This window comes from Fusarium keratoplasticum, chromosome 6, assembly GCF_025433545.1.
Source record: "Fusarium keratoplasticum isolate Fu6.1 chromosome 6, whole genome shotgun sequence".
Lineage (NCBI taxonomy): Eukaryota > Fungi > Ascomycota > Sordariomycetes > Hypocreales > Nectriaceae > Fusarium > Fusarium keratoplasticum.
Genome location: NC_070534.1, coordinates 2,100,482 through 2,128,393, shown reverse-complemented (window position 1 = coordinate 2,128,393; position 27,912 = coordinate 2,100,482). Strand labels below are relative to the sequence as shown.

At 50.8% G+C, this 27,912-nt stretch overlaps 10 protein-coding genes and 1 pseudogene across 11 annotated transcripts, besides 1 other annotated feature; 6 read left to right on the top strand and 5 right to left on the bottom strand.

Moving 5' to 3' along the window:
- Positions 1-750: 750 nt before the first annotated feature.
- NCS57_00864200 (Fungal-trans domain-containing protein) lies at positions 751-4,424 on the bottom strand (the record flags this gene model as incomplete). Its single annotated transcript, XM_053058452.1, has 4 exons — positions 751-1,551; positions 1,601-1,835; positions 2,720-3,849; positions 3,897-4,424. The coding sequence occupies 4 exons, from the start codon at positions 4,422-4,424 to the stop codon at positions 751-753; spliced, it is 2,694 nt and encodes an 897-aa protein (XP_052912283.1).
- A 464-nt stretch (positions 4,425-4,888) lies between these two features.
- On the top strand, positions 4,889-6,034 carry NCS57_00864100 (Pyr-redox-2 domain-containing protein; the record flags this gene model as incomplete). Its single annotated transcript, XM_053058451.1, has 1 exon — positions 4,889-6,034. The coding sequence occupies one exon, from the start codon at positions 4,889-4,891 to the stop codon at positions 6,032-6,034; it is 1,146 nt and encodes a 381-aa protein (XP_052912282.1).
- A 110-nt stretch (positions 6,035-6,144) lies between these two features.
- Positions 6,145-7,685, bottom strand: NCS57_00864000 (uncharacterized protein; the record flags this gene model as incomplete). The annotated part of the gene is made up of 3 exons (XM_053058450.1): positions 6,145-6,879; positions 6,930-7,503; positions 7,555-7,685. 3 exons carry the CDS (start codon positions 7,683-7,685, stop codon positions 6,145-6,147), a joined length of 1,440 nt encoding a protein of 479 aa, XP_052912281.1.
- Positions 7,686-8,355: 670 nt separating this feature from the next.
- NCS57_00863900 (MFS domain-containing protein) lies at positions 8,356-10,028 on the top strand (the record flags this gene model as incomplete). Its single annotated transcript, XM_053058449.1, has 6 exons — positions 8,356-8,531; positions 8,580-8,778; positions 8,836-9,145; positions 9,197-9,506; positions 9,585-9,896; positions 9,953-10,028. 6 exons carry the CDS (start codon positions 8,356-8,358, stop codon positions 10,026-10,028), a joined length of 1,383 nt encoding a protein of 460 aa, XP_052912280.1.
- A 609-nt stretch (positions 10,029-10,637) lies between these two features.
- NCS57_00863800 (uncharacterized protein) lies at positions 10,638-11,457 on the top strand (the record flags this gene model as incomplete). The annotated part of the gene is made up of 2 exons (XM_053058448.1): positions 10,638-11,007; positions 11,054-11,457. The coding sequence occupies 2 exons, from the start codon at positions 10,638-10,640 to the stop codon at positions 11,455-11,457; spliced, it is 774 nt and encodes a 257-aa protein (XP_052912279.1).
- A 1,626-nt stretch (positions 11,458-13,083) lies between these two features.
- On the bottom strand, positions 13,084-14,354 carry NCS57_00863700 (TauD domain-containing protein; the record flags this gene model as incomplete). Its single annotated transcript, XM_053058447.1, has 2 exons — positions 13,084-14,117; positions 14,255-14,354. 2 exons carry the CDS (start codon positions 14,352-14,354, stop codon positions 13,084-13,086), a joined length of 1,134 nt encoding a protein of 377 aa, XP_052912278.1.
- A 508-nt stretch (positions 14,355-14,862) lies between these two features.
- Positions 14,863-15,759, bottom strand: NCS57_00863600 (Lysozyme; the record flags this gene model as incomplete). The annotated part of the gene is made up of 3 exons (XM_053058446.1): positions 14,863-15,168; positions 15,217-15,347; positions 15,396-15,759. The coding sequence occupies 3 exons, from the start codon at positions 15,757-15,759 to the stop codon at positions 14,863-14,865; spliced, it is 801 nt and encodes a 266-aa protein (XP_052912277.1).
- A 962-nt stretch (positions 15,760-16,721) lies between these two features.
- On the bottom strand, positions 16,722-17,579 carry NCS57_00863500 (Hydrolase-4 domain-containing protein; the record flags this gene model as incomplete). Its single annotated transcript, XM_053058445.1, has 1 exon — positions 16,722-17,579. The coding sequence occupies one exon, from the start codon at positions 17,577-17,579 to the stop codon at positions 16,722-16,724; it is 858 nt and encodes a 285-aa protein (XP_052912276.1).
- A 606-nt stretch (positions 17,580-18,185) lies between these two features.
- Positions 18,186-20,295, top strand: NCS57_00863400 (annotated as a pseudogene). Its single transcript has 2 exons — positions 18,186-19,041; positions 19,100-20,295.
- Positions 18,186-20,295: a sequence feature.
- A 572-nt stretch (positions 20,296-20,867) lies between these two features.
- On the top strand, positions 20,868-21,650 carry NCS57_00863300 (uncharacterized protein; the record flags this gene model as incomplete). The annotated part of the gene is made up of 1 exon (XM_053058444.1): positions 20,868-21,650. One exon carries the CDS (start codon positions 20,868-20,870, stop codon positions 21,648-21,650), a length of 783 nt encoding a protein of 260 aa, XP_052912275.1.
- Positions 21,651-23,153: 1,503 nt separating this feature from the next.
- Positions 23,154-25,129, top strand: NCS57_00863200 (MFS domain-containing protein; the record flags this gene model as incomplete). The annotated part of the gene is made up of 6 exons (XM_053058443.1): positions 23,154-23,247; positions 23,303-23,381; positions 23,441-23,503; positions 23,561-23,780; positions 23,840-24,000; positions 24,067-25,129. 6 exons carry the CDS (start codon positions 23,154-23,156, stop codon positions 25,127-25,129), a joined length of 1,680 nt encoding a protein of 559 aa, XP_052912274.1.
- Positions 25,130-27,912: the final 2,783 nt, after the last annotated feature.

Here is a 27,912-nt window from a genome sequence, read left to right as displayed (position 1 = left end):
TCGATTCCCCAGGTTGAGTCCGGCATCTTGAAACCAACGACCCCTTGTCTCATGTCGGCGCCTGGGAACAAGAGTGAAGTGGATCTCAACTCGGTTAAGTGAATATCCGATAAAGTAGGTGACCCTTGACTTTGTGTTGATCCATCAACTCCCTCCGGTAAAACCTCCGACAAAGAGAACAAGGTCAGGGCGCTGTACGCGCTTAGTTAAACTGGAGCAGCGCCGAGTCTTCCAAGGAGCTTTCCAACCCCGCTGCCTTGATTTCGACATCTTGGCTGTTGCTTGGCTGGGCAGATCTATCCCGTGTTGGTTCTTCTCTGTAAGCATTCTATAAATGTCAGGGTCACGTCACCCTGCGTCTTTACCGGATGTACGGTCTTGATCACGACATTTGTACGCGCGTTAATGTTTGACACGAAGTCTTGGGAGGTCACAATCGGAACCAGCAGCATAAAGGTGGGTTGAATATGTTGCATGGTTGTCTGGGCCTAAACTCCGTAAGCTTCTCACAAAGGAATCATCATCCTGCATCGAGTCATGATTGCGAACCGTTGAATGGATTCGATCCCAGCACGGGCGTTCCATGTTCCAAAACCGCCGAAGCTGTCGGGATTCACACCCTTGTACCCTGGCCGCCTGCTACAAAACTCCATACAATCATGAACTAATAATCACCAACCACGATATATATCTCGAGCCACCGTCAGCGGCCGAGCTCGGCAGTCGCCTCACCTGAGCTCCCCTTCCTCGCTATGCCTGCCACTGCTCCTCGCACCAGTCCCACAACTTGCTACAATATCCCAGCCCGCCGTCCTCCTCGGTCAACATGGCGTGAACGATGTCTCTGCGTGGGCACTCGGCGTCCGGCCGGATCCGCCCCCACGGGATGATGTAGGCTCCGTTGTCGCCGGGAGTGATGTCGGGGGACAGCCCGGCGTAGAGCTCCGTGTACGCCCCGAACTTGGAAGGGTGGAGCAGGAACCGGTTGAGGAGGAACATGGTCGCGGCTGGGGTGCCCTCGTACGAACCGCCCTTGACGTTGCCTGGGTTCTGGGCGACGCTGATGATGCCCTCGCTGCCGTGTCTACGGGCCAGTTCACGGCTGAGCATCCAGCTGCCGACTTTGGAGACGGCGTAGTTGAGCACACGGTCTGGTGTGCCTGTTGAAAGGGTATCAAAGTTGATGCCATTGGGTAGTGATCCTTGATCCGCAACGATACTAGACGTCCAGACAACCCTCGCAGCCCCAGACGCCGCGTCACGGAGTTGCGGTAAAAGGAGGGTGGTGAAGAGCAGCGTGGCCACGCAATGCATGCCCACCATGGCCTCAAGGCCTTGGGCCGTCTTGGCTCCTGGCGAGACACGGTATCCGCCCGTTCCGGCGTTGTTCCAGAGGACGTCGAGCTTGGCCTCTTGGCTGGCAAACTTGGCTGCCGAGACCCGGACCGAGTGGAGGTCGTTGAGGTCCAGGTGAAGGAAATTGAGCACTCCGGGGTTGGCAGGGGCTGGTTCGCTACTTGTAATTTGCTTGATAGCATTCATTGCGCGTTCCTATAGGACGGGTGAGCTTAAGCGTGATAAGGCTATATATAAAGCTCACCTCCGATCGGGAGGTCATGTAGATCGTTGCCCCTGTGGTGTAGAGGATCTTGCACAACTCGAACCCAACACCTGAGTTTCCACCCGTCACAATAAACACCTTTCCGCGTTGTGAGGGAACATTGTCTTCGGTGAGCGGCGGTGTTGGGGGGAAGAGTTGTGTGTACAATGCGCGGAATGTCATTATCGCCTGGACACCGGTGTATAAGCGGTTACCACAAGAGTCGATTGGCAAACTGGTGTATCGGTTATTATTGACTGAATAGTTGAAGTGACTAACGGTCCTTGATTAAATGGATTGTTTCGGCTTTTATAGATAACTAGGTGATGTGAATGTCCTGCGTTGTGTTTGAGGCCAAAGCTGACGACTGGGCGGAACTCCGCCAGGCTATGTGAAGGTATTTCCGCCTAGATTCCTGCAGCCTTGCAAGGAGCTCAATAAGCGTTTACTATATTCATACCTAGCACAGCCAAAAGTCGGGATAATAGTGTTCGAGTCGGCGAGTTGTTTGTCCATGGCCGACGGGGTAACTACCCGAGACCGACTTAGAAAAGATCCCATGTCGCCCATGATCCGTCCATATCTGCTAAAGCTTCCCAATCCATCAGAGAGGTATCGTCGAGTATAGAAATATCTCCAGAAGGTTGAACTTGTCCAAAGTCTGCCATGTCTCCTGCCGGAGTCCAGAGCGGAGGATTGTCGGACGTTCCGTGTAACCCCATACCGTGTTGATGCATCAACGGATTGCCAGGGTCTGGGGGAGATATATGCAATGAAGATTGGAAACTCGATGCGCTGACTGTGATAGGATCATGTGAATGAATAATCGCAGCTGCCTCGGCATTAAAGCTCGTGGGATCACCGGCCCGGTTGCCTGGCTGTGCCTCAGCCTCTTGACGCCCCAATTCCCTTTCTCGGTGTGCTTGTGCCCCTGCAGATAATTTCATCAGCGACTGCCACATTGGTCCTGATTTCGTGCTCTCCGGGGTGGAAAAGATAAGTTCTTGAGTCGCTTGCCAGGTTTCTTCCAAAGGAGGTGTCCATGGTTGGTGGCACGCCTGACGAAGAAATACTCCCATTGCATGCCACGGAACCTGACCCTGGAGCTGCCAGCGCCACTTCGCCCAGGAAGGGTTTGACTTGAGGGCATGGACGGATTTGAGGGTGTTCATGACTGGCTCTAGGGACGTCTTGATCGAGTGCTGTGAGCTGGGTTGTCGACGGACGAGGAGCTCGACTTTGGAGAAGAAGAGTGTTGTCATGGTCTTGATGAAACTATCCCAAGGCCTGTCTAGCTGGAGGTGGCGGAGATATTTGGTCTCGATCTTTGTCTTGGTCAGATTGAGAAGCTCAATGTGGGATCCTGGGCTCTTGGTTATGTTGTCGCGTAACGACTGGGTCAGTCGCCACAGCTCGCAGCGGATGAGACAAAGTGTTGTAGCTGTTGGCTTCTCATGGGATACTGGCAAGTGAGATGGCGCCCCGTTAGGCAGGTCGATATCGTCCAAGTTCGAGGGTATACTCGTGTCAAAGGACGACGACGTGATGGACAGCTCAGGAGCCTCAGCCCTCCGACTCTGGGAATCCACGAAACAGATCTGCCACCACAGGCGCCGCCTGGTTTCCACTTCCAGTTGACTCCTTGTATGTATAGTATCGTCGAGGTGAAGTCCAGCCGACTTTGCAAGCCTTAGAACTAGGCCCATCATTGGCCATACCTTTTCCTTGGATCCTAGATGAGGAAGCAGGGAGAGGTAAATAACGAGTGCTTGGAGGACAATGATGTCTTTGGTGACGAGAAAATCTGCACGTGCGAGTGCCTGCTCAGTTCCAAATTGATACCGCTGTATGAGTTGGGACTTTGGTGTGTTGAAGTTGAACGACACTGCTTCTTCGTTCATGGATGTAATCGCCGCGAGTGAGATTGCGAAGAGCAACGCCTCCATGTTGGCACCGTAGGAACTGAAGTTGCCTCTTAATTCACGGACGACCTTTTCGACGGTCGGAACATGAAGGACCTTGATGAAGGGGTCTACGTTCTCAACGTATGCCTGCCAGATGAACAACATCTGAGAAGGCATGGGGTTGAGGCCATCAAGAGCCTTGGCAAAGTCGGCATTGCCAAAGACGAAGCCCAGATGGCTGAGAGGAGATGGTCCACTTTCAAGACCAGGCTCTGGCATAATCGAGTCGCTAGATGGCCCGGAGTACTCGGCAACATCATGGACTGCTTGTAGGATGTTGTCCACCTCGGATACGTTAGTTGGTGCCTGCGTTCTTTGAGAGAATGGCCTACCTCGCCGCAAAAGACGGACCAGAAGCGATTTCCGACGTGGAGGCCGCCGTCTTTGTCAACGACTAGACGACCAAACTCTTCATCATATTCACTACCAGCTTGTTGGCTAGTGGAGGAGGTCGTCAATGAAGACTCGGTCACAGAAGGATCCTCAGATCCCGCCGGTGTTGGACCTGTCTCTGAGCTCGAGATGCTGGCTGCCCCAGAAGGTCCTGGAGCTATCGCAGCCCTGGGATCCTGAGAACCATCTTCAACCTGTGCTGCAAGCTCTGTCACAACGGACTCGAGACGCCTAAGACGACTGAGAAGCTCCGACTGCTTCTGTGCCGGAGACTTGTAGGCACCTGGATTCTGGTTCCGTCGAGGGATGCGACCGGTCACTGGGAAGTGACACTCAATGTTGTTCTTGACGCAGTTTGAGCATGGATCTCGTCTGTCGCAACGGACTTTGCGACGACGACAGATGACGCAGCTCCATATCTTGAGGCCTGCGTCTGAGGCCGAAGGTTGTTTGTCTGAAGATGACATTTATCGGTCATCGGCGCTTACAAGCTCCGACCAGGTTCTGAAGCGAGAACAGAGAGGTTCTGGGACAAACAGGGCGGAAATGGGTTGAAGGGGTAAGTCTGCCCGGAAATGAAAGCCGTGATTATGAAGCACTTTCTTGTGAGTAGAGAGAATGGAATGTGGCATCAAGGGAGAGGAGAGAGCCATCGGTCGTCGCTCTCGGACACGGCGTTCGGTCTTGATCCCTGCGACCGGTGGTGTCGCCTGCACTAACAGGAGCTACTTGGCTTACGATGAATTTTGCGGGGTTTCGGGGCCATTTCTTGTATAGTGTGATAACCATCACCGAACCTCTCGTCCGATGGCGAGCCTGGTATAAATGCTTCATCTTGACGTCCACTGGCCACACGCAATTAGTGATTGTATGCTTACTGTATCTATTATTCGATAATCATCCCATCTCAGCCAACTCGAAGCAACCAAATATGGCCAAGACGGTCGTCATTCTCGGAGCTGGCTGGGCTGGTCTCCCCTTGGCTCATAAGCTTCTCAAGTACACGGTTCCCAAAGTCCCTGGCCTCAAGGTGATACTCATATCTCCAAACAGCCACTTCTTCTGGAACGTTGCAGCTACACGTGGGATTATACCAGACGCCATCCCGGACGACCAACTTTTCCTACCCATCAAGCCTGCTTTTGACCAGTACCCTTCCGAGAGCTTCGAGTTTGTTCTCGGCAAAGCAGACAAGATCAACCCTGCGGCGAATTCTGTGCAGGTTTCTTCGGAAGAAGGAATTCGACGCGATATTGTGTATGATCAACTGGTCATTGCAACTGGATCTCGATTGACCAGCAACTTGCCGCTCAAGCCCATCGGAAGCCACAAAGACACCCTCTCGGCATGGAAAGACCTGAAGAAGAGAGTTGGCGAGTCCATCTCGATTGTCATTGCAGGTGCTGGAGCTACCGGTATCGAGGTTGCAGGAGAGCTGGCAGCGAGATACGGACAGTCCAAGAATATCACTCTCGTGATAAGTGGTGACCAACCGTTGGAAGGGGCCCATTCTTCGGTTCGAGCGTCAGTGGATAAGGACCTCAAGAGTCTTGGCGTGAAGCTCACCTACAGAGCCCGTGTGACCGAGACAAACGACGGCCAAAATGGCAAACAGACGGAGCTCACGCTGTCGAATGGAAGCATCCTCACGGCGGACTTGTATCTCCCCCTTTATGGCATCAAGCTCAACACTGGATTTCTGCCTCATGAGTTCTTGGACTTGGACGGGAATGTGAAGCTGGATAACAAGATGCGAGTCACTGGCACGGAAAACATCTGGGGTATTGGGGATATTGGCAACATCGATCCGAAACAACTCACGATTACCGACAACCAAATCATTCACATGGCGGCAGCACTGGACGCGACCTTGACCGAACAAGGTTCTGTGAAGTCTTATGAACCAGCAAACAAGGCGATGATCTTTATCTCTCTCGGTAAGAAACACGCCACGGGTCAGATCGGGAACTGGAAGCTTTTCTCCTTCATGGTGTCGTTTGTCAAGGGGAGGAAGCTTTTCGTTGATACAGCCGAGGGATACGTTGGAGGAAAGCACTTGAGGCATGCTTCGATGTAAACTAATCTTTCATTTCTTTGTGACATACAGCACATTCTCTTTGTGGCCGATTTTGGATTAATACTTGGTGGAATAATTGGGATGGATGTCTTTGTAATATACTTAACTGATTACAAACGTGATCTTGCCCCAACATCTGACGCTTCCCCATGCCCGTTTCTCGCTGCCTCATTCAACCTCTTCCACATATTCTTTCTCAACTCGTGTCCTTCCAAGAAAGCACGGAACCACTCCCTCTTGAACTTGGGCAGCTTCCTCCCAACACCTTCGGCTCCTTCACCCGCCAACTCTCTGATCTTTTCGAAATAGTCCTCAAAATCGGGAAAGATGAGGGCAAACTTGGCACCATCCCCTCGTTGCTTGATCCTCTCTTCTTCCCATCGCTGTCTCTCCTCGGCGTCTGGAAGAGTGCCGCGGCCTGCTAGTAACCTAGCGGCGTAGACAGCTTGCCATTCAAATACTTTGAATGTCAATCCTGCTTGCACTGCTCCGACGAAGAGCAATGTTGGATCATCATGCCACACGATGTGCTGATATAAGCCTGGGACTCGGTTGTTTCGAACTGGTACGGCCGGCAGGAAAGGGAGAGTCCAACTGTAGCCAGTTCCAAAGATAATGTGATCAACGTCTTGGATCGAGCTTCCGTCTGCCAAGTGGACAACACGGCCCTGGACGTGCGTGATTGAGGGATGGCTTTTGATGTGAGGATGGTTGAAGGCCTCGCCTCCAAAATAGCCATTGAGTGTATGCCCGATCGTGATGGCATGAACAGGTTGTTGAGCCACGTCGGCCAAGTCGAAGGCAATATCAGCAGCAGATACTGAAGCTCCCACAACAACCACTCGCTTTGATGGGTTAGTTGAAAGATCTGGCACTGTTTGAAGGGGGCACTTACCTTGCCCTTGTATAGGTCTCTGCCACGGAAGTGTTTGCTGTGAATCACGCTTCCCGGGCGTGACTTCTCGAGCTCATCGAGGCCATCGATGGCTGGGATGTATGGGACGGAGTAGTGTCCACTGGCAACGACGACGGCATCAAACCACTCAACCCACCAATAGTCACGCTCGTTGCCCTCTCTACGCAGCGTCACCTTCCACTCAGACCCAATCTTTTCTACACGCTCGACAGTCGTGTTGTATGAGACAAGGTCTTCATATCCCCTCCGTTCAACCAGACCTTTGATGTAACGTCTCACAACATCCCAGTGGCGGAACGGCGTCTCAGGACCGTATATCCCGACAGAACGCTCGCTGGTCTCAGCTGGGATGGGTTCTTGACTGAATTGCATGGGCAGGTGGTCAATGTTGGTTTCTAGGTAGGGGTAGACCGAGGACTCTGTGAAGCGAGGCTGGCTCGACTTGGGAGTATAGCTTGGTAGATGCTCTGGGACTTGTAGAGGAGTATCAGCCGACCTGTCAGCCAGACTTTTAAAGTCTGAGACTGTTGAAGGCCGACCAGAGTCTCCAATCCTGGATATCGTGTGAGTATTATTGGAAGCAGGATAGAGGACAGTTACTTACCAACATCCTCCCGGACCTTCACGTCTTTCAAAGACTCGAATGAGATCAAAGGCCTTTTCTTGTGCCAATGCATCTATCGTAATGGCACCAGCAGGACCAGCCCCGATAACTGCCACGCGCTTCACAGCCATTGTGACGTGATGCTAAATCGATGATGAACGAATCTGAATACAGATTGAAGACCGCAGTGTATGGCTACTTAAATGTCATTGGCAGTTTAAAAAGCACACCGACGCACACCCGAAGGACCGATGAACTCACCCCGGCCCAAAACTCCGGATACGCTAATGTGTGGGCGTGGTTCGAGTCGTTTCACGTCAAGCGTTGTGAATGGGTTATCTGCAAGCACGTCATTGCTAGCGCCTTAGGTCTTTGGAATCAATTGCAGCGCGGTCCACACCTTATTACTCGTTCTGGAAGTCTGTTATTCGCTTCCCAGGTTCCATGATCTGAGCAGCCAGGGCCGAGGTCTTGGAGAGTGCTTGGGCAAGATTCAAACCAGCTTTCTGGTCCTTTCATGCCCCCGACGATCTCGGGATTGGCCAATGGGCGGGTTTGAGGAGTACAAGGGGGGTTCGGGCATTACAACCCTCCCCAGTTCTAGACGGGTTGATGGCATCTCAAGTGCGGATTGTGTGATTCTTGGCGTGGTGGAGCTGGAAATGTCCCGACATGGTGGTATTAGAGACGACCTCCGAGACTCAAAATCGACGACACGTCTATCTCTGAATCTTGATATTTTCTTTTTTGATATGATATACCTGATTGTAGGTTGATATCATATCACAAAGAACCGGCAAGATGACGGCCTCTGTCCTTACCACTTCGGCCGCGAACCACCCCGACATCGACGAGAAGAGACATGAAAAGACATTTCAAGATGGGACAGGCGATGAATCAACAATTGACCCATCTCGGTCAGTCTCGCAGTCCGAGATAGAATGGGATCCCGTTGTGGAGGCTAAGGCGAGGAGAAAGTAGGTGTTTCCCAGCAGACAAATCGAGAAATACTAACTTGGGTACAGAGTGGACTCTTCGGTTCTACTCCTCCTAGTCCTTGGTCTGCTCGTCTTTCAACTGGATCGTATGAACCTTGCGAGTGCCCTCACCGGAGGCTTTGCCGCGGATATCAAGGTCAAACAAGACACCATCAACTTGGGAAACCAACTCATGTTTATGGGAATCGTCATCTTGGAAATCCCTTGCAACATGGCACTTCAACGGGTAAGCACATAATATCCATACTTTATATGCACTTTGTTCTGACACCAAGTCAAAAAGCTCGGCCCGCGCAAGTGGATTTCAGCCCAGGTCTTCATCTTTGGTCTGGTGGCTACCATGCAGGTCTTTGTTAAGAACCGAGCTGGATTCTTGGTTGCGCGTCTGATGCTGGGCCTTGCGGAGGCTGGGTACATTCCCGGCGCTGTTTATACCTTGTCGACGTGGTATACCAAGCGTGAGCTTGCCAAGAGAGTATCTGTACTCTTCTTTGGAATGTTTGGTGGTAACGCCATTAGTCCGATTTTGGCTTCTGGTATTCTGAAACTGGACAATGCCCGTGGCATCCGGGGATGGCAGTGGCTCTTCTTACGTGGGTTGGCTCTTTTATTCCTCTACACTGGCCATGCTAACTAGACAACAGTTGAAGGTCTCTTTACAGTGGTTGTCTCTTTCATCTTGCTCGGCTTTCTCCCTGGAAGTCCCGATGTCCCTCGACCATTGGTTGGACCTGGTCTCGTGCGGTTCTCTCAAGAGGAACAGGAGACACTTCAGCGGAGACTCGAGAGGGATGACAGGATAGGCAAACGCCCGGGGGTCCAGGGACTGGCTATCGATTGGAAGCTGGTCTGGAAGACGGTGACACATTATCGTCGTTGGCCGCACTATGTCTCGACTTTTGCCGTCTTTTCAACCTGGTCGCCCTTGACGACTTACACGCCGTCGATCATCATGTAAGTGCTTTACTTTAAGAACTGTTACACCTCCTTATGGTACATATTGCGAGTCGAAGGCAGCTAATAGGTCATCAGGGCTCTTGGGTTCGACCGCATCGCCGCAAATGCCCTCGCTGCCGTCGGTGCCTCACTGGCCCTCCCAGTTGTCTTCGGTTTTGCCTACCTAAGCGACCGAACGAACCGTCGAGGCGGCGCCGTCGTCGGAGCTCACATCTGCTACCTCATCACACTGATTGTAGCCCGACAGGCTCATCCTCATGTCGGCAAGTGGTCGAGATGGGGGCTCTGGACGGCCGTCAACAGCTTCGCTGTTGGATACCACCCTGTGCACAATTCTTGGGTTCAACTCAACTGTCGTGAGGCGGGTGAGAGAAGTATTGCTATTGCGTAGGTATCCCTGGTTGCCGGATGAATACGGAGTTGACAGCTGATGAAATGTCCAGGATGTGGGTAATGTCAGCAATTAGCGGGCTGATGGTTGGCACCCAGTATTTCCAGGCGAGCGACACTCCATTGTAAGGGCCCCTTCTCTCTTGAAAGGGTAAGCTGACAAGATGTTTTAGCTACCAAACCGGTCTTCGCACCATGATAATTATGGTGTCTCTGGGTATAGTGTTTGCGTCGATCCAGATAGTGGTGTATGTGGTGCACAACAAGCGAGTTGCACAGGGGAAGCATCAGGGGGGTAAAGAGCCACCGATGATATACACGCCTTGATCTGACCGAAATGGATAAGTGGAGGGTCTCTTGGCATGACAACGACAACCGATCGGGTCTGTTTGGATAGATATACGAGGTAGCTAGAAGCAAAGCGGTTGGCTGAGAATAATACAAGAGGTTAAACGTGACCTGTCAAACGGGAGAATTCATGGTTAAACAAGCCGTGTGGCTTGCGCCTCTTTTGTCGCGGAGCAATTCTACCCCCGATATTTCTGGGGCTCCAGTGGAGGCCATTCCCAAGGTCGTCTAGGCCTCGCGGGTAGAACCGGATGCCAATGCTCAGGTGAGCCATGACATCTCAAAGGATCCTCATTCAATGAGTCAAAGGATTCCAAATAAATAGATGAATCTCTTGTTTCTTTTCTTGTAGTTGTAAATATCACATTCTGTTCAACTTTTAACTTCAACATGGCACTGCGAACGGTTTCAGGAAAGATACTGGCGACGTCCTTGGTTGCTGCGGTGACGGTGGGCGGAACATACGGCTTCATGGTGCAAAGACGAGTAAGATTGGTCGATCGAGGGCAAATCACACGTTTCGAAACGATACCCGAGTCCTTTGGGAAGTCGAGGTCGGTCAGTGAGATTGTCAATGCTGGAAACCATGCTCGCGTGTCCGACTCGCGCTTCATCGCTCTTGACATCCCCTCTCAGCACCACGATGTTTCTGACGAGGCTTTGCTGGCAAAGTTTGTCAAGGGATACTTTGGAGGAGCCGTTATAGGGCCTGAGAGGAGGACGCTTCAGACCCTCGGTCGTAACCTCGTCCATTTCACAAGTGAGTATTATTCCTTGGTTAGTTGACCAGAGCTGACTCTTACTAGAAGCTGCACCCGTGGCGAGAACCGACATTTGGTCATTAAAGGACCTCTCTGATACGAAACTTCCCTCGCTCAACACTGTTTTATTCGGCGTATTTCAGACTCTAGACTCGCATCTGGCCACGCAACAACTCAGGGATGGAACGGATCGCACTGAAAGCTACGTCGACTTTGGCTTTGGCAGCGACAAGTTTTGGTTCGGTGGCGTGCATAGGTTCGCAGTCGTGAGATCAAGGGACGAGGAGGGGAAGGAAGCGGTGCAGGTTCACTATCATTCCATGTCCTGCAATCCGTCTGTGAATAAACCCCTGAGGCCGTGGTGGATGTTTGAGTTTCACAAGGCGTATGCGGATTTGCTGTTCAGGGATGGCGTTTCTGAGATTAAAAGATGGATGGGATCAGCGTGATTGGTGCTGTGTATAAAAGGAGGACTCTTGTCGGGGTGTAAGATTAAGTGTAAAATAACTCATGAGCAAGCAAAGCCAAAGTCAGAGTTTGGCCGAAAGAACAACTGTCCATATCCCACAAACTTCCAGTCCCAACAAAGCTTGGTTTTTTTTCAGGAATAAATACAGCGGCTTTCCCCTCTATGGCTTGTGCAATCTTCCATCTCTATCCCTTCCTTTCCTCTCCTACCCTTTGCCCCATGGACACGGTGAGAAATATCAGAAATTATGCTGGGCTTACCTGATCTACTGCGCCTCTGGGGGTTTAACGCAAGGTCCCCAGAGAACGCAGCACCTGCGCCGACACCTTGAGCGTCGGAACCTCGCAAACCGGCGGAGATCCCAAGAGAGACCTTCACTTTATCCCATGAAAAAACAAAGAAGAGAAGAGAAGAAGACGAAGAGGGCGGGGGTGGGCGCTTTTACAGACATCTGGCGAGCACTCTCGAGACACATGAACGAAACTCGAGAAGAGTAAAACGGCAAGTACAATAACGACTTTGGAAAGAGAGCAAGTTTTTTGAAAAGCAAGACCTACAGGTGATGCCAGAGCGAAAGACATGTATACACAGGAAAGGACAGAACCCCCGAGAGCGCAGTACATGCGCCGACAACTGAACGTCAAAACCTCGCAAGCTAGCTGAGATCTGAAGGAGACCTCCGCTTTATCCATGAAGAAGAAAAGAAGAGAAGAGAGAAGAAGACGAATTGGGCTCCTAGATGAGAGCCCCTCTACGGAAATCTGGCCGAGCACCAGGCCCCTGACTCCCAGACATGCACACGAGACTTGCATGAGAACAAAGGAAGAATGAGGGCGATAATATCTCCCGATAAGGTAAACAACTCCTTTGCGAGGCAAGGCTCATGTATCAACCTCCTGGATCTCTGACAATCTGCAGGAGACTGCAACTTCGCGAGAGGAGCCCTTCCGGGTCTTTTGGTCCGGACACGGACAAGAAGTAGGCATAGAGCTCGAGCCGAGAACGAAGACTTCATCACAATCGAGGCGGGAGGATTTGAAGAAGACGCAGCGAAGGGGATCCCGTCTGAGGCTTGAATCGAGGATTGGTGGAGGCAACATCGCATCAATATGCTAAAGGATCAGGTCCGAAGCGAGACCAGAGACAGCACAAGTTTGGACGGGCATGACTGGACGGAGAGGAGAGTTTGGATGATGGCGTGACGGTGGGAGAGCAATTAGACATCTTGGCCTCCTGAAACAATTGCCCTTTAAACTTTGCGACGAGTTCTGGCATGGTCTTAGTCGAGTCAGAAGTTGGCTATAATGGTGAAGCCTATTTCTATGAATAGAACTATGACAAAGCCCAGTCTATCTAAATCTATTTGGATGATAGTTCAAGTTGTCCAAGGACTTCGACAGGAAACAACAGTGCTCGGCCTGTTCATACAAGGGTGCATTGGGAATCAATAAATTGACAACTGCCTGAACTCAAGATATTTAAGAATCAGGGAGACTTGCCAAGTTTTAACGGAACGACTGAATTAGTTGGTATCAAAACTATTTGCCTAAAGTCGAAATCGCAACATGAACCCTGACATCACAAAACGAGACCCCACGACTCGCTTTCACGCAGCAGCCGAAACTGGCACTGGTCCTTGAGGAAGCTGACTTCCTGCAATGTTGCATTGCCGGAACAGACGAACCTCGTCCTCTGCAAACGCTCCGACCACCGAGTGGATCAATCCTCGGTTGTGGAAGAGCACAAAGTCTCCCTGCTCCCAGTCGTGAGGGTACACCAGCTTGGGAGCGATGCCCGGCCGCTGAAGCTGGTGCACGCGCTCGCGAACCTCACTGAGGTCATCGATGACTGTGCCATCGGCGAGGTGAAGCTTGCGAACGGCTGAGGGGTGGATCTGAAGTGCAAGCTGCCCTGTCACGGGGTTACGCCAGCACATGGGGAGGATCTGGATCTTTTCCTCTTCAACAGGTGGCAGATCCTCAACAGGGACCTCCTTTCCTTCCGAGACCAAGCCCAGACCGTCGGAGCGAGACTTGGCACTGCTCATCCACACGTATGGATGGGGAGCGTACTCGACCTTGGTTGTGCGGACAAACTTTTGATCTTCGGGCGAGAGTCTGTCGTACATGGCGTAACCCGACACAAAGGCCGTGGTACCGAGAGGAACAGTCAGCTCCTCATCGGAGCCGTCATCGTACACCAGAGTCTGCTTACGCCCGCCAGGAACACGGACGGCCAGGAGAGACGTCACCACAGGAGGGGCGAGTCCATACAAGGCGGCGTCAATGTGCCACCTGTAGAAGCGGGTAAAGTCAAGGTCCTTCTCTGGGGGGATGACGGTCGCATGAAAGGTCTTATGGTGGGGATGTCGCAGCTGGATGTTCTTCAGACCCTCGTAGTCCTCGACGAAGCCATTGCCAATGACCTGGACCTGGGGCTGATGTGGGACCGTCTTGAGGTCTGGGTGAAGGATGGATCGCTTGGCGTCCAACGTCTTGCCGTGGCCATAAGAGCCCGTAGCTTCGGGGTCAAATCTCTGGGTGATCTCATACTGAGCCTTGGGAGAGAGATGGCTCTGGTTCTTGAAGACGAGGACCTGATGCGTGAACAGGGCCTCACGGATGACGTCAAAGTCGGCATCTGCACCATGTTAGTGCTTGTTCTGTCGTTCTGAGAGTTGATGCCTTACCATAGGAGGTTACCGATTTCACGGGTATTCTCCCACTATTTGCGTGGTTTCAATCGATGACGAAGCTGGAGTCTTTTTCATGTCTTACCAGTGATGTTCTCAACGTCAACATTTGAGACAGTGGCACCAAAGTCAATGGCTGACCCGGCGGGAGCTGCGATAGGAGTGACGACAACTTGTGAAGCCATTGCGAGGGTGTTGATTGAGAGGTCTTTGAAGTAATTTGCAGGTTTGAGTGCTGTTCTTGAGGTAAAGTTCAGATTGTTGGGGGATGTCAGCGCCTTTTATGTTAGAGGCGGAGTCATCAGCCACACGGAGCTGAGCCCGTTATCTCAGATTATCTCGAGCGGGTCGCGGCGATCGCCTATCTCGACCCATCTCAGCCAATGACGCCCTTGAGTTTGTGCGCGGGCGGCAGCTGAGGAATGTTAAAGATTTCGCTGTTCCACGGGAGATTCCTTTGCCGGCGTGCGCCGTTATTGAATGGAGCTCCGATGTCGTACAGGCCTTGGCTTGGAGGTGCAGATACGTCATCTGACGGGTAACGTTGGACTTCATGCTTCTTGTGACCTCTGGAACTCTGCTTAGGAAGGACATGTGGTAAAAAGCATGAAATATTCGTCATTTTTGTTCATTTGTGCTACTACTTAACTGCCTGACATTACTACTCCATCCAGCCATGATCTCTTCACCCCCCTAGCAGCTCTTGGGCAGAGCCTTCTCAGTAGTCGCCTTCTTGGCCAGAGCAACCTCTGCCTTGCGACGACGAACAAGGCCGTTCAGCTTCTTGCCTCCTGCATAAACCCACTTTGGAAGCTCTTGAGAAATCACCGTGTTGGGAGCCTCGCCCTTGTTGAGGCGCTTGATGAGGGTGGACGTCTGAGCGGCACCGCATCCGTTGTTGAAGGACCAGCTGACCAGGGCGCCGTACTGGTTCTTGTTGAGCTTGACGTTGCTCTTGACCATGGCTGTGATGCACTTTTCGAATTTCTGGATGGATGCCTTGGTTAGTTTCTTTCTTGACTGTGTGTAATGTAGGATGTGACTTACCGCCATGTCATCTGCAAGGAGCTTCTTGCCGTTGGCCTGAGAGAGAGGAATGGAATACTTGACGTCGGTGCACCTGGAGTTTGAGCAGAGGTGACCGTAGCCCACGGTTGGGTAGCCAGCTGCATCCTTGTCTATTACTTGTCAGCATCGGCTCGAGTGATAAGTTAGGCATCACATACAGATGTTGGCTCGGAAACCTTCAAAGCTAGCAATCAAGTTCACAGTGGCTTGATTAGACTTGGGCGCGCCGCAGCTACCACCAGTGCCGGGACACTTCTTTGTGACAAAGCCGCTGGAGCCAGTCTTGACATAGTAGTCCGAGACATAGCATCCTTCGGAAACCTTGTCCCAGATGTTGTTACCCTTGATGTTGGTTCCCGTTGTCTGGCACGTGATCTTGACATTGGTGCCCTTCTTGAACGTCTTTTTGATGGCGTAGCTGGTTCCAGGGCCGCTGCGGCATCTGACGTCGTCGCCGGTGATGGGGAAGGCGCTCACAAGAGACGCAGCGAGGGCAGAGATGGTAAAAAGTGACAGCTTCATTGTGAATGATGTGAATAGATGAGGCAAAGTTGATGCTGGTGTATATCTTGCTGAATATCCTGCTAGATATCTCACTCGATTGACAGCAAGGACCGGCCATTTTATATTCCAGCAACTCGACTCCAGAGCAGGGTTGATTCAGACAATCAAACAAAATCCTCCAATCTCCTTCTCGCATTAATCACTCTGTAGCCGCCCTGCTTCACCGATCCGAAAAAATGCCTCTTTTTTTTTGCATTAGAGTAACGCGAGAGTGACACAGCCAAGGTCCTCCTTCTCATTTACAATAAGACGGGATAACCCTTGCGCCGATCCATAAAGTGAAAGCCGGGAGTTGATCCTGGGGAAGTCGAAGCCTTTGTTTCAAGGAGGAAGGTCGCGTTGAACCAAGCGTCGGAGATGTGCCTCGATTCTGACAGCTGAAATGCAATGCTCCTTTGTTTGAAACAAATATAGCGGCCCGGGCGGCGTGGTCGAATCGGACAACGGCCTAGACCGTTCCATAGACATTAAGACTAGATGAATCGACAAGGATCTGGCATCTTGTTATTCGTTCAAAGTTTTAAATATCGGACTTGACAAGTTGTCGGCGAATGGGAGGAACATGACTTGCCCGTTTGTGAGTAGCTCGGAGGAAAGTAATGCGGGAAAATTGCCTAAAGTTGCTGTGTACTTTAAGTAAGATTAAATTTAGGCATGGATGTATTACCCCGAGTGACCATCGGTCAAGAAGGTTGAGTTCTATAGAGGTGGTTGTCGGGGTCCACCCACTGCCCTCTGACCTGTCATGATCCTACCTCGAAGCTACGCTTCTTCGGCCTTGTACGAGATAGATTTTGGTAATTTTGTGAGGATCCATTGCTGTTGGCTTGATTCACGCCTAGCTTGGCCTGAACGCATGTAAAAGTATTTTTCTAGAAAAATTATGCCCTCCTTGTCATGTACCTACCAGCCTTCGAGAGTTACATGTGACTCTCCAACCAGTCAAACAAGAGCTTGATAATCTCTTCGGGCCTCTCCTCGTTCAGAAGTTCGTGATATCCCCCTTCCACAGGGTGAAAAGTCTTGTCCGTCGATGCGATATCCCGTACTAGGCGTTCACTTAGCCTAAACTCGGCGTGCGAATCGCTGGTGCCGTGGGTGACGAGCGTTGGCTGAGTCCATTGGTCACACCTTGCCCATAGTCTCCTTGCCACTCGCAGAGCGCTGGATGCGACCAGGAACGAAATTTGGCCTTTGTACTTGGATTCATCTTCGGCAGCTAGACGTGCTTGTTCGAGGTCACTGCACAAGTCGTCTGCAGAAGCCTTGGGCGTGGGGATTTGCGTAGCGGGCATAAAGTAAGCCAGAAGATGAACCAGATACTCGACAGGCAACGGCAGACCCTCCGTTAGAGCCGGGCTTGAGAGAATAACTCCGTTTGTGCGATATGAAGAGGTTTCTGCCACACTCGCGGCGGTAATGAGGCCCCCAAGAGAGTGTCCGAAGAGAAAAACAGGTAATCCTCGCGAATCAGCTCGGCTTCGCATCTCGAGGTGATCCTTTACCGCCATTTCCACGTCGACGATGCTGCGATCCCCTGGAGATGTTCCATGGCCCCAGAGATCGAGTGCCCAGACCTCGAATCTCGCTGTGTTCAGTTTCGGTATGAGCTGGGAATGGGAGACGATGTAGCGCTCAGCATATTCTCCAAATCCGTGTTGTAGGATCAATATCGCCCGAGGGGAGCCACACTGCCATTTGTGCGCCGAGGCTCCCGAAGATAGGACAAACTGGTGATGATTCTGAGCCGGAAATGATTCGGATGCTTCGGGATCCATTTGTGCCAATGCTGGTAGACACGAGATGGGTTCAGATCAAGTTCGATGTGCAAGATGTTGAAGGGTGTTGGTGGGCCCATCATTTGTCCCTCTTTACTGAGTCTGTTGTCAGGAGGAACGACTAGCAGGGATGGGCCATCTTGAGCTCCCCCAAGTAGTAAGAAATGGAAAACGGCCTTACACGAAATTCAGACAACTATCGACTTGCACCGTGGGCAGTTCAGTCTTGGCACATACGCGCCGGCCATTTCAGGTCACCCGTTGGGGGCGGGTGGCTTAGTTTCAAGTGCGGCGAGGATCTCTAGGCAGCGCAAATCAGGCTGAGCGATGAAGCTATTTGACTGGCCGAAATTCATCAAGTAGAACATTGGAGAGACCAAGTCGAAGCCCACTCCGCGGCAAAAGATTCCTCCAATACAATGATTGGGCACAGAAGAGGCAACTCTTGGTAACGTCGTGGATGCGGTTATCTGCAGGTCCCACCTTGCTGAGCCAGAGTGTCGGGGGCTGAGTAGGGCTGCAGTGTAACCTTTTGGTTCTAAGAAAAGAATATAGGATGCGGTGCATTTTCACAGCCTGGTTTTATGCTTAGCAATAAGACTAGATCATCTCGACCTAAAGCTCACGCTTCCTCCTTGTCTCGAGATCTTATCTCCTGGAGTAACTACATCCACAAAAGCTGTCTACATGTCGCGGTCACACCCACCCCGATATCTGCAACATGGCCAGAACAATGGAGTCTCATCTGCAGATTCCGCAATCGACCTTGATCCTTCTACCGTCAGCCTAGTTTCGCGGCCATCAACCGCCAGTGGTGAACACTTTCCTCTGCGACCGGTGTCTCGCGCAAGCACGGTACGCTCCCGTGTCGACAATGCCTCGAGAGTTTCGCAAGATGCACCATCTACCGAGTATCACCCCTTGGAGCCACCGACTGAGCAAGAGGGCCAGGTCATCAAGGCGTTCGACTGGTGGTGGTGGTGGGATATTGGAGCCGCTGCCGTGAGCGTGATTTGTCTCGGCCTCATCGTCGGAGTCTTGGTCGAGGCGAACGGGAAACCACGAGATAGTTGGCCCCTAGCCATCCAACCCAACTCCATCATCGCTGTGCTGACGACCGTGGGTAAATCAGCCTTGCTGGTGCCCATTGCAAGCTGTCTGAGCCAGCTGAAATGGAGACTCATTTATACGCGGGCCCGACCTCTGTCCTATCTGCAGACGTTTGACGATGCGAGCCGAGGACCTTGGGGTTCCTTCATGATGTTCTGGACGCTTCCACTGCAGTCAAAGCTGGGCTGCGCTCTTGCGCTTATCACCATCCTATCGCTGGGGATAGATCCAAGTGCGCAGCAGATCCTCGATTTTCCCATCAAGGAGAGAAGATTGGACAATGTGACAGCACAGATGGGCGTAGCCCAAAATTACTCTTCAAAGAGCTTCCTACAGCGAGAGGGCGCGAGCTGTAAGTGCATTCCCCTTGGACTTGACAAGATGCCATGCTGACGACGACACAAACACAGCGCAGATTTGGAACCTCAACGGAGACCTTCCAGCAATACAGATATCTATACTCACAGCCCTTGCCGGGGAGCCTTTTCAGCCAAACTTTAAATGTCCATCGCCAGCGACTCGTTGCGAGTGGCCCGAGTTCTCAACTCTCGGGGTTTGCAGTACCCTCCACAACGTCACCGATAAAACCACGCGAGAATGTGAAGAATCGGAAAGCAACTCTTACTTCCAGCAGTGCAATTACACTATTCCCTTGCTTAAGCAGAGTGAACTCGAAAAGGAAAAAGACGAGAAACCATCGCTACGATACCTTAACAACGCCGCGTACAAGAACCATGAAGACACCCAGATCTTGCACACCGAATTCAAGTCTATGTCGATGGATGGTTGGCTCGGCCAGCTACTCGTCATACGGCACGAGAATGGGTCATGGGTCAGTACCGGAAAGGGACGATCGAGACCACCAGACGCAGAAGTCTTTGTTGCAGATTTCAAATGGTGCAAGCGCGTTTTCAAGGGGGTCAAGTCATCAAGCGAAGCTATCGATTCCAAGTCTGAGAAATCAACCGACACGATGCTCAAGTACATCGATCAACCCAGACTATCCGAAGACATCCGCATCAACTATGTCGTCCTAGGAACACCAGATGGCGATGAGACCTTCTGGGTAGCTTCTACCCTTGAGGGAAGACTTCCGTACTATTTGGAGCACCTGCTAAGTGTCACCATGACGGAGCAAGCGAATGGAAGTCCTCGATCCCAGGTCGATCTCACAACTCCGCTGAATGCAGGGTTTATCTTTAAACTGGCCGACATGGAGAAGTTGACCAGTGACATCGCGTCAACACTCACCAACCAGCTCCGGAGTAGCAACCCTGGAGACAACAAAGACGCCGAGATGGTGAAAGGAACTGCATACATTAGGGAGCCTGTTATAGTGGTGCGCTGGGAGTGGCTGATCCTCCCAGCGGCAGCAACATTTCTGATGGTCATCTTGTTAGTCTGGAACATCTTGCTCGTGAAAGGGGCGCCGCTGCTAAAGGCGTCTGTCTTGCCGTATTTGTTCTATCCTCTACGGGGATGGAAAGAAGAGGAGCTCAGGATCGCTGGGGTTCAGACTGTGGAGAAGCTCGATGTGCTGGCAGCCAGAATGCAGGGGAAGATGGAGGCAAATGAGGGAGGCTATGGGATATACAGGATGAAATAGCCATGTGGTGCTTATGAACGGTGAGATTGAAGAAGAGAGATAGACTGTCGCCTGAAGAATACACCTGGATGATGAAATAGTGCATGATTTAATATCAATATAGGGAAATCGCCGAGGCTAGTCATAGTCATAAATTCAGCTCTAGAATTGTGTTGGTCTCACTCTATGATGTCAATAACATGCTTGACAGTCGACCAACAACATGGAGATCTTTTCGGCTGGCGTGGGGAATCAAGTTTTGCAGTCTAGTGACGTGTGGCGATGCAAGTCGTAGCCAATAAACAGCCCAGTCATTTGCTTCCTCCGCCGATCCTACCAGCCAAAGATCTTGTGGAGGTGGCTGCTGAGTGGCTAGACAATTCAATACCATTCGCTTGTAGCATCCTTCAGATATATTGTTTTAAATAATATGAAGCCATTTCTAGAGAGATACGGTAATGAGTGTGGAGCCGAGAATGCAGAGCTCGTATAAGATGACGCCACTCTATGTATATATAGTTGACATATTCTACTGCAGCTCCCTCATTTCCCTAGTCTTGGCAATTGAACAACCAAGGACCAAAACCTACACAATGAAGTCAATCGTCGGAACTGCTCTGCTCTCTCTTTTTCCTACCTGGGCCTCGTGCCTCTCCAAGCGCTCCTGCACGTCCTTCGAACCCCAAGGCAAGTACGGGAACAAAGGATATACCGTCCCCTCACTGAAGACATTCCGCACATCGGAATACATCAACTGCACCACGGATCTAGCTCGCGAAAAGGGAGAAGATGATGTCTGTGAAGTTGACCGATACACCATGGGCCTCACACTCAACTCGACCGTCAACGTGTCCGTCTCGGACATCCAACCGGTTCTAGACGCTGTCAAGGACGCCGCTTCGTCAGATAGGAGAGCCAAGATCGACCTGAACGAGACCGTTTTGGTGCCATTCAGGGTCACAAAACCAGGCATCCCGGCTGGCGAGGCAGGGTACCTGGCCTTTACACCTATCATGCGGTGCTGGGAAGGTTTGCTAGGGGACTGCTCCGGTGATGACGAGAAGCTGGGCGGGATTGTGGTCGAGGCTTGCGGATATGAATATGATGACCATCGTGCAGTCGACGGTGAGCAGCTGGTTGTTGGTAAAGAGAGTGTTGTTCAAAGTAACTCGGAGGAGTTGAAGGGAAAGCCTCAGCCCACATGGGAGGAAGCTCAGGAAAAGGCCAAGAAAGAAAAAGAGTCCGACTCTGAAGAGAAGGATAAGGACGATGATAAAGATAACTTGGCTTCATCTCTGACGGGACATGTTCTGGGGTCTGGAATCTGGGGCTGTGTTGTCTGGACTGCGGTGGGAACTTTGTGGGGGCTCATGTGAGGTTACATACCCTTTCCTGGTCTCGTACCCATGTGTATGGACACATATTTATTTCACGGGCAAATTCTCGTGTGTTTGTATTGATCCCTGACGTCTATGAAGCTGCATGTATCTGAATATCGGCATACAACTCCGGGAACTGTTCAAAGAAACCCTGCCCAACCGTCCAGGAGCCAAACCGGTTTCCGCCTTTGTCTTGTTCATCGGGGGTTTCATATCGCGTCTGCGACAAAGGCTGAGGTGGACGCAGAAGATGATCTTGATCGGTTAAAAAGGGACATTCCGCAGGGTCATATGGAGGTTGTGGTTTTGGGAGACACGCCAATTTATGTTGACGAGGACGCTGGTGGTCATATTATACTTGAAGTGGACTGAAAATCAGGGCCAGGTATACCCCTATAGAGCAAACCCTTTTCTTATGCGTGTAAGCTGTAGCCGCCATTGCTCCTAAGCTTGGACGTCAGTCCTGCGCAACGTAGAGACCAGCTCGGCCATTGGCGTTAACTAGCAGTAATATATCTGCTGATTACTACCCACAATGAATGGGAAGACCTTCCCGGCATTGGTAGAGAAATTGCGAACTGAGAGCATCCTACTATAAAAAGTCCCTTGCCATGCTCTCGCAAATAATACTCCACCGAATTCTGAAAGCATGCCTCAAACGTATGTAAGTTATCTATACCCTCCTCGCTATAGCTGTTATTGGGTTAGAAATCTCTTACATCGCTTTGGAAGCAGAACATGTAAATTTCGCTAACTCCATTCCCGAAGATAAAGGTGAAACTGCAACAGCTTTAGCCACGTCAGCATCCCCGGGTATTGCTAACTACCGGCAGAGAATCTCGGTAGTGAGCTTCCTGATGGCAGCTCTAAAAATATGAAATTCGGCTTCAGACTTTGAAACAAGGGGAGGGTGACACCTTTTGCACCACCGCCTTGTCAAATTGTCAACGACATGTCAGCTCTCGGCCCAGCTCTCTCCCCCGATGTAAATAACCCCGCCAGATCTGACCTGCTTCTTCTCGGGGATTTTCGTGCAGATCACCCACCCATCTTTGCAGCGTCTCAAACCCATGCCGTTCTAAGATATCACTCCTAAAACAGCACTGCGACTTGACACCCCACACTTGAATCGTCAGTTATTGTGCCTGGCGGTTTGAGACTCAAAACATCTAACAAAGCTTATCCCACACTTTATGCATTCTATGCCAGGTTCCACCACCAAAAGCCCGCTTAGTGATCACTTCAAGTTGACGCGGCTACGACCCCTCTGATTATTTAACACGGACCTATCCATTGCCAGACTGCTTGCATCACGAAATGTCATTCTCTTCTATTCCTTGAGGGCGCTATCCTGGAGATGTGCTCCCCATTCTTTTCAATGCTTTATTAATCTGTTGCCATCTTTTCTTCGATACCTTTGCTTTCATTTCTGGTATTCCATCCGAACCAATCCGCACTTCATACCACACTTCCAGCTGGTCTGGCATTTAATCCACGGTAATGGCGTTTGGCGTTCTCGACGATGGCCATTTGGCACTACCCCCTGGGAGCTCTATTCTCAGCGAGTCCAAGAATGCGCCGGCGCATTCTCTCAGTACGTAAATATGGCAAACTCGGCCTCCTATGGTCTCTAACCAAGCTCCGAGCAGATACTGTGGGCGTGAAGAAGGTGGGCGATATCATCTTAGACCCGCAGCCCTCAGATAGTCCAAATGACCCATTGAATTGGTACGTCGGGCTTGAACTCGAGACCACTTGGAGGTTGCTGACGACGCATCAACTTGCAGGCCCAAAGCAACAAAGAACACGATTGGCATCCTGGTATCAGTCATCTCCACCACCGTCATTGCGTAAGAGCAGTACATTCCTAGATTGATACCAAGACTAAGCACGCTGACCGACGATAGCATGTCAGCCATGCTAACTCCCGCCATCCCCATCATCTCGCATGAGTTCTCTGTCAGCGTCGATACCGCCTCAACGTGGACAATTGGCTTGTTGGTTTTCTGGACTGGCTTCACTGCTTCAGTCACGGCGGCCGGATCAAACGTGATTGGGAAGAGACCTTTCATACTGGGTTCTATCCTGATCATGGTAATTACGAATACATGGGGTGCTTTTGCAAACGTGAGTAAACTTTCCCAGGGCCAGACCAGTCAAGTCGTGCAATTCTCATGCCTCTCGAGTCCTTCGCTTCGTTGGCAGCTCTGCGGACATTGCAGGGAATCGCTTCTGCGCCATATGAAACCATGGTCACTGCACTCATTTCCGACATCTTCTTCCTCCACGAGCGTGGCAGGTGGCTCGCGCTCTGGAGCCTGGTGATAAGTGCTGGAATTCTGATCGGGTGAGTTGCTGCTGACTATGTTGTTTGGAATCTGAACCACCTATTGACGCAATATCTGCGATACAGTCAAGTCCTGGCTGGCCTCATCATTGACGGCATGGGCTACTCGGCCACGTTCGGCTTCAGTGCTCTAGTGTTTGGCATACTATTGATACTATCGTACTTCCTCCTCTTCGAAACAACGTACTCAAAGCCGAGGCCAACAGTCGGCGAAACACCGATGCCCATGAAGCCTATCGAGGTCCCTAGCCCACCGGAACAATCATACACCCGGAACGAAACCTCTCGAATGGGTCCTGGCGGGCTCAGCAAGACCTTGTCCACAACGCTCTCTATAGATGCATCTTTATACACGTCTCGATTTGACGATGATGTAGATCTGCTAAAGGGGAACGTTGAACGACCCGAGCCGTACACTCGAAAACTGCGCATTTTCCGCGGCCGCGTGTCCAACGCTAACTTTTTCCGCGACATGTTGAGCCCGTTCCAGCTGATGGCCTATCCAGCAGTGCTCTTCGGGGCCACCATCAACGGCTTCTGTACCGCTCTCGCGATTGGCACTGGCCTCTTGTCGACAGTCCTGCTAACGCAGCCTCCCTACAATCTCACTCCCACATTCCTTGGCATCGTCAACATCGCTCCGTTCGTCGTCGGCCTCATCGCAGCTCCGTTGGCGGGCTGGATGGCAGACGCCGTCGCAAAGAGTTTGGCACGACGCAATGGCGGTGTGTTTGAGCCCGAGTTCCGCATAGTGCTCATGGCCATTGGTGCTCCGATATTCATCCTCTCCTTCATCGGATTCGGCGAAAGTGTTGCACGAGGCCACTCTCTGCCCGTTGTGCTCGCGTGGCTGGGGGTGCAGCATGCCGGCTTCCCCTTCGTCATCCAGGCGGCGCTCTCCTATGTGCTAGACTGCCATGCTCACGAATCTAATCTAGCCTTCGTGGTGATTGCGTTTTTCAAGGCAATCTTTTCCTTCATTGCAACCTCGTTCCTGACCGGGTTCATGATCAAGGTCGGAGTACGGCCCTTTTTCTTTGGCGTTGCTGGCGTTACCACTGCAGTCTTGTCACTATCGCTCCCGGTCTATGTGTTTGGGAAGAAGTTCAGGAGCTTTGTGAGTATCTGATCCCTTGCTATATCTCCATTGAGCTCATCTAACTTTGGCTGTAGATGGCGCGGAGTGCAATTGGTAGAAAGGAGACCAGGCAAAGATAAACCACTGTTGCCTTTAGAAGGATGACGGTCGAGCATACCCAAGGACTTCTCTGGTATGAGATGAAAGGCCAAGGTGCATCCACGCGTTATAGTAGATAGTTTTGTAGGAATTCAATCGTTGTTCCTGTAGCTCTGGGAGTTATCTAGCCCATGTCAAGACGCTATGCAATTATTCCAATCTGTCGAGTCTTTTAGACGTCCATTTGTTCAGAACCCTCAGACTACTTGGCAGGAGGGCAATGCTCATCTCACATGTATTGTTGACTTTGATGACGCCTCCAAGAGGGTTTGTCGGGCACAATATAAAAGAACACATTATTAAACAGATGACAGCATTAAAGCCCAATGCTGTAAAACACCGTAACCTTAATATAAGCTTCTATGGCGGCAGCCATAGAGACCCAGTGGAAAGATGTGTCTTGTCGTACAAGATGCCACCTTTCCTTTTCCTCTGAGAGGATACCTACAGATCTATGGTGGCATGAATTACCAGAAACACCGATGTCAAGATACTCTTGTAGAAATGGAAGTGGATTTTGGTAGGTCTGAGTTTCGTCTGCGAGTTCCCTAGCATCATCACTACCCATCAACTATCTGCTCATTCCAGTAGCCAGTGCCTAAACTCTTGATGTATCATGCATTAGGTCTGATGTACCAAGAGTTGCACTCTGAGTGCCAACTCTGTCAGCCAAATACAAGAGAAAATAAAATATTATTGTAACAAAACGCCCTACAGAAGACTACCTCGTCTAGAACGTAGAACGACCAGAGTCAGAAAATTGCAAAAGCCTAACGTACATGATAAGCGAGTGGATCAGACAAGCGAGTGGATCAAAAATCCCTCATCCTACATCCTCACCATTTAATCAATTAATTCTCTACCACCTAGAATGTCACAGCCAAATTACGAGGCTAGAATTCTTCTTGCACTTCATGCCTATCAAAATAACCCCAAGTTAGGTCTTAAACGCGCTGCAAAGTCCTATAAAGTCGGTTATGGTACACTATGGCGCCGGCATAGGGGCATACAGTCTCGACGCGATACTATCCCAAACTCGCGCAAGCTATCCGATCTAGAAGAGCAGATTATAGTTCGATTCATTCTCGACCTAGATTCAAGAGGATTTCCTCCGCGACTTCGTGGTGTGGAAGAAATGGCTAACCGACTACTCGCTGACCGAGACGCACCACCCATCGGCAAGCGCTAGGCTTCCAACTTCATCAAGCGACACAAAGAGCTTAAGACGCATTTTTTTCATAAATACGACTACCAGAGGGCCAAATGCGAAGATCCAACTATTATTCGTAATTAGTTTAGGCTCGTGGAGAATATAATCGCGAAATATAGTATCGACTTGGCTAATATCTATAACTTTGATGAGGTTGGCTTTATGATGGGCGTCATTGTAAGCGGAATGGTCGTCATAGGCTCAGAAAGGCGTATAAGACCGAAATCAGTGCAGCCTGGAAACCAGGAATGGATTACTATTATCTAGGCGATTAATGCGGAAGGCTAGGCGATCCCGCCGTTTATCATTAGTGCGGGCCAGTATTACCTTGCCAACTGGTACCGAGATAGCAACCTCCCGGACGACTGGGCTATTGCAATATCTCCTAATGGCTGGACCGATAATGAGCTAGGTCTTGAGTGGCTAAAGCATTTTGACCGGTGTACAAACGCGCGATTAATTAGCTGCTATTGGCTTTTGATCCTCGACGGTCACGAAAGTCATCACTCTCTCGAGTTTGAGAAATATTGCTAGGCAAACAAGATTGTTACGCTCTATATGCCGCCTCATTCGTCTCATCTGCTTTAGCCTCTCGATGTCGGGTACTTTAGCCTATTAAAGAAGGCTTACGGGCAAGAAATCAAGCATCTGATCCGATGCTCGATAACCCATATTTCCAAGACCGAGTTTTTTCTCGCCTTCTATGCAGCATTTCAGGCCACCATGACGGAGAAAAATATCAAGTTGGCCTTTAGAGGGGCTGGGCTTGTTCTGCTTAACCCGGAAAGCGTGGTGTCGAAGCTTGATATGTAGTTATGTACGCTAACGCCGGTCGAGGAGGAGACCGGCCCTTCTACTACTTGGGTTTTAAAGACGCCAAAGACCGTCCTTGAGGCCGAATCTCAGTCTGAATACCTCGATAGATAAATCAAAAGGCATCAAAGTAGCTCTCCAGAGTCAATTCTAGAAGCATTAAAGTGTCTTTCTAAGGGAATAAAGGCAATAATGCATGAGAATGCCTTATTGAAGGCAGAGAACCATGACCTTCGATAAGCAAATGACCTACTAAGCCGACGCCGGAGGGCAAAAAGGACTAGATTGCAGAAAGGAGGAGTGATGATAATAGGGGAAGCAAGGGAAGCAATTGATTAGATGAGTGTAGATGGGCAGGTAGAGGGCGAATCGTCGAGAAGTGGTGGTCAAGGAGGGTCAGCGCGACGGAGGGAAAGGCGCTGTGGAGGATGCGGAAAGACAGGACATAATGCAAGAACATGTCAGATAGTTGTAGCAATATCTGAAGAAGAATGCACCGATTGATTTGAGTTGATGAGATGATCTTTTGTGCTTTTATAAAAATTTCAATTGAGAGGGTGAGGATTTCTGATCCACTCGCTTGTTTGATCCACTCGCTTATTATGTACGTTATCGTGAAACCGGTCCATAAATACCATGTTCCGTCCAACTA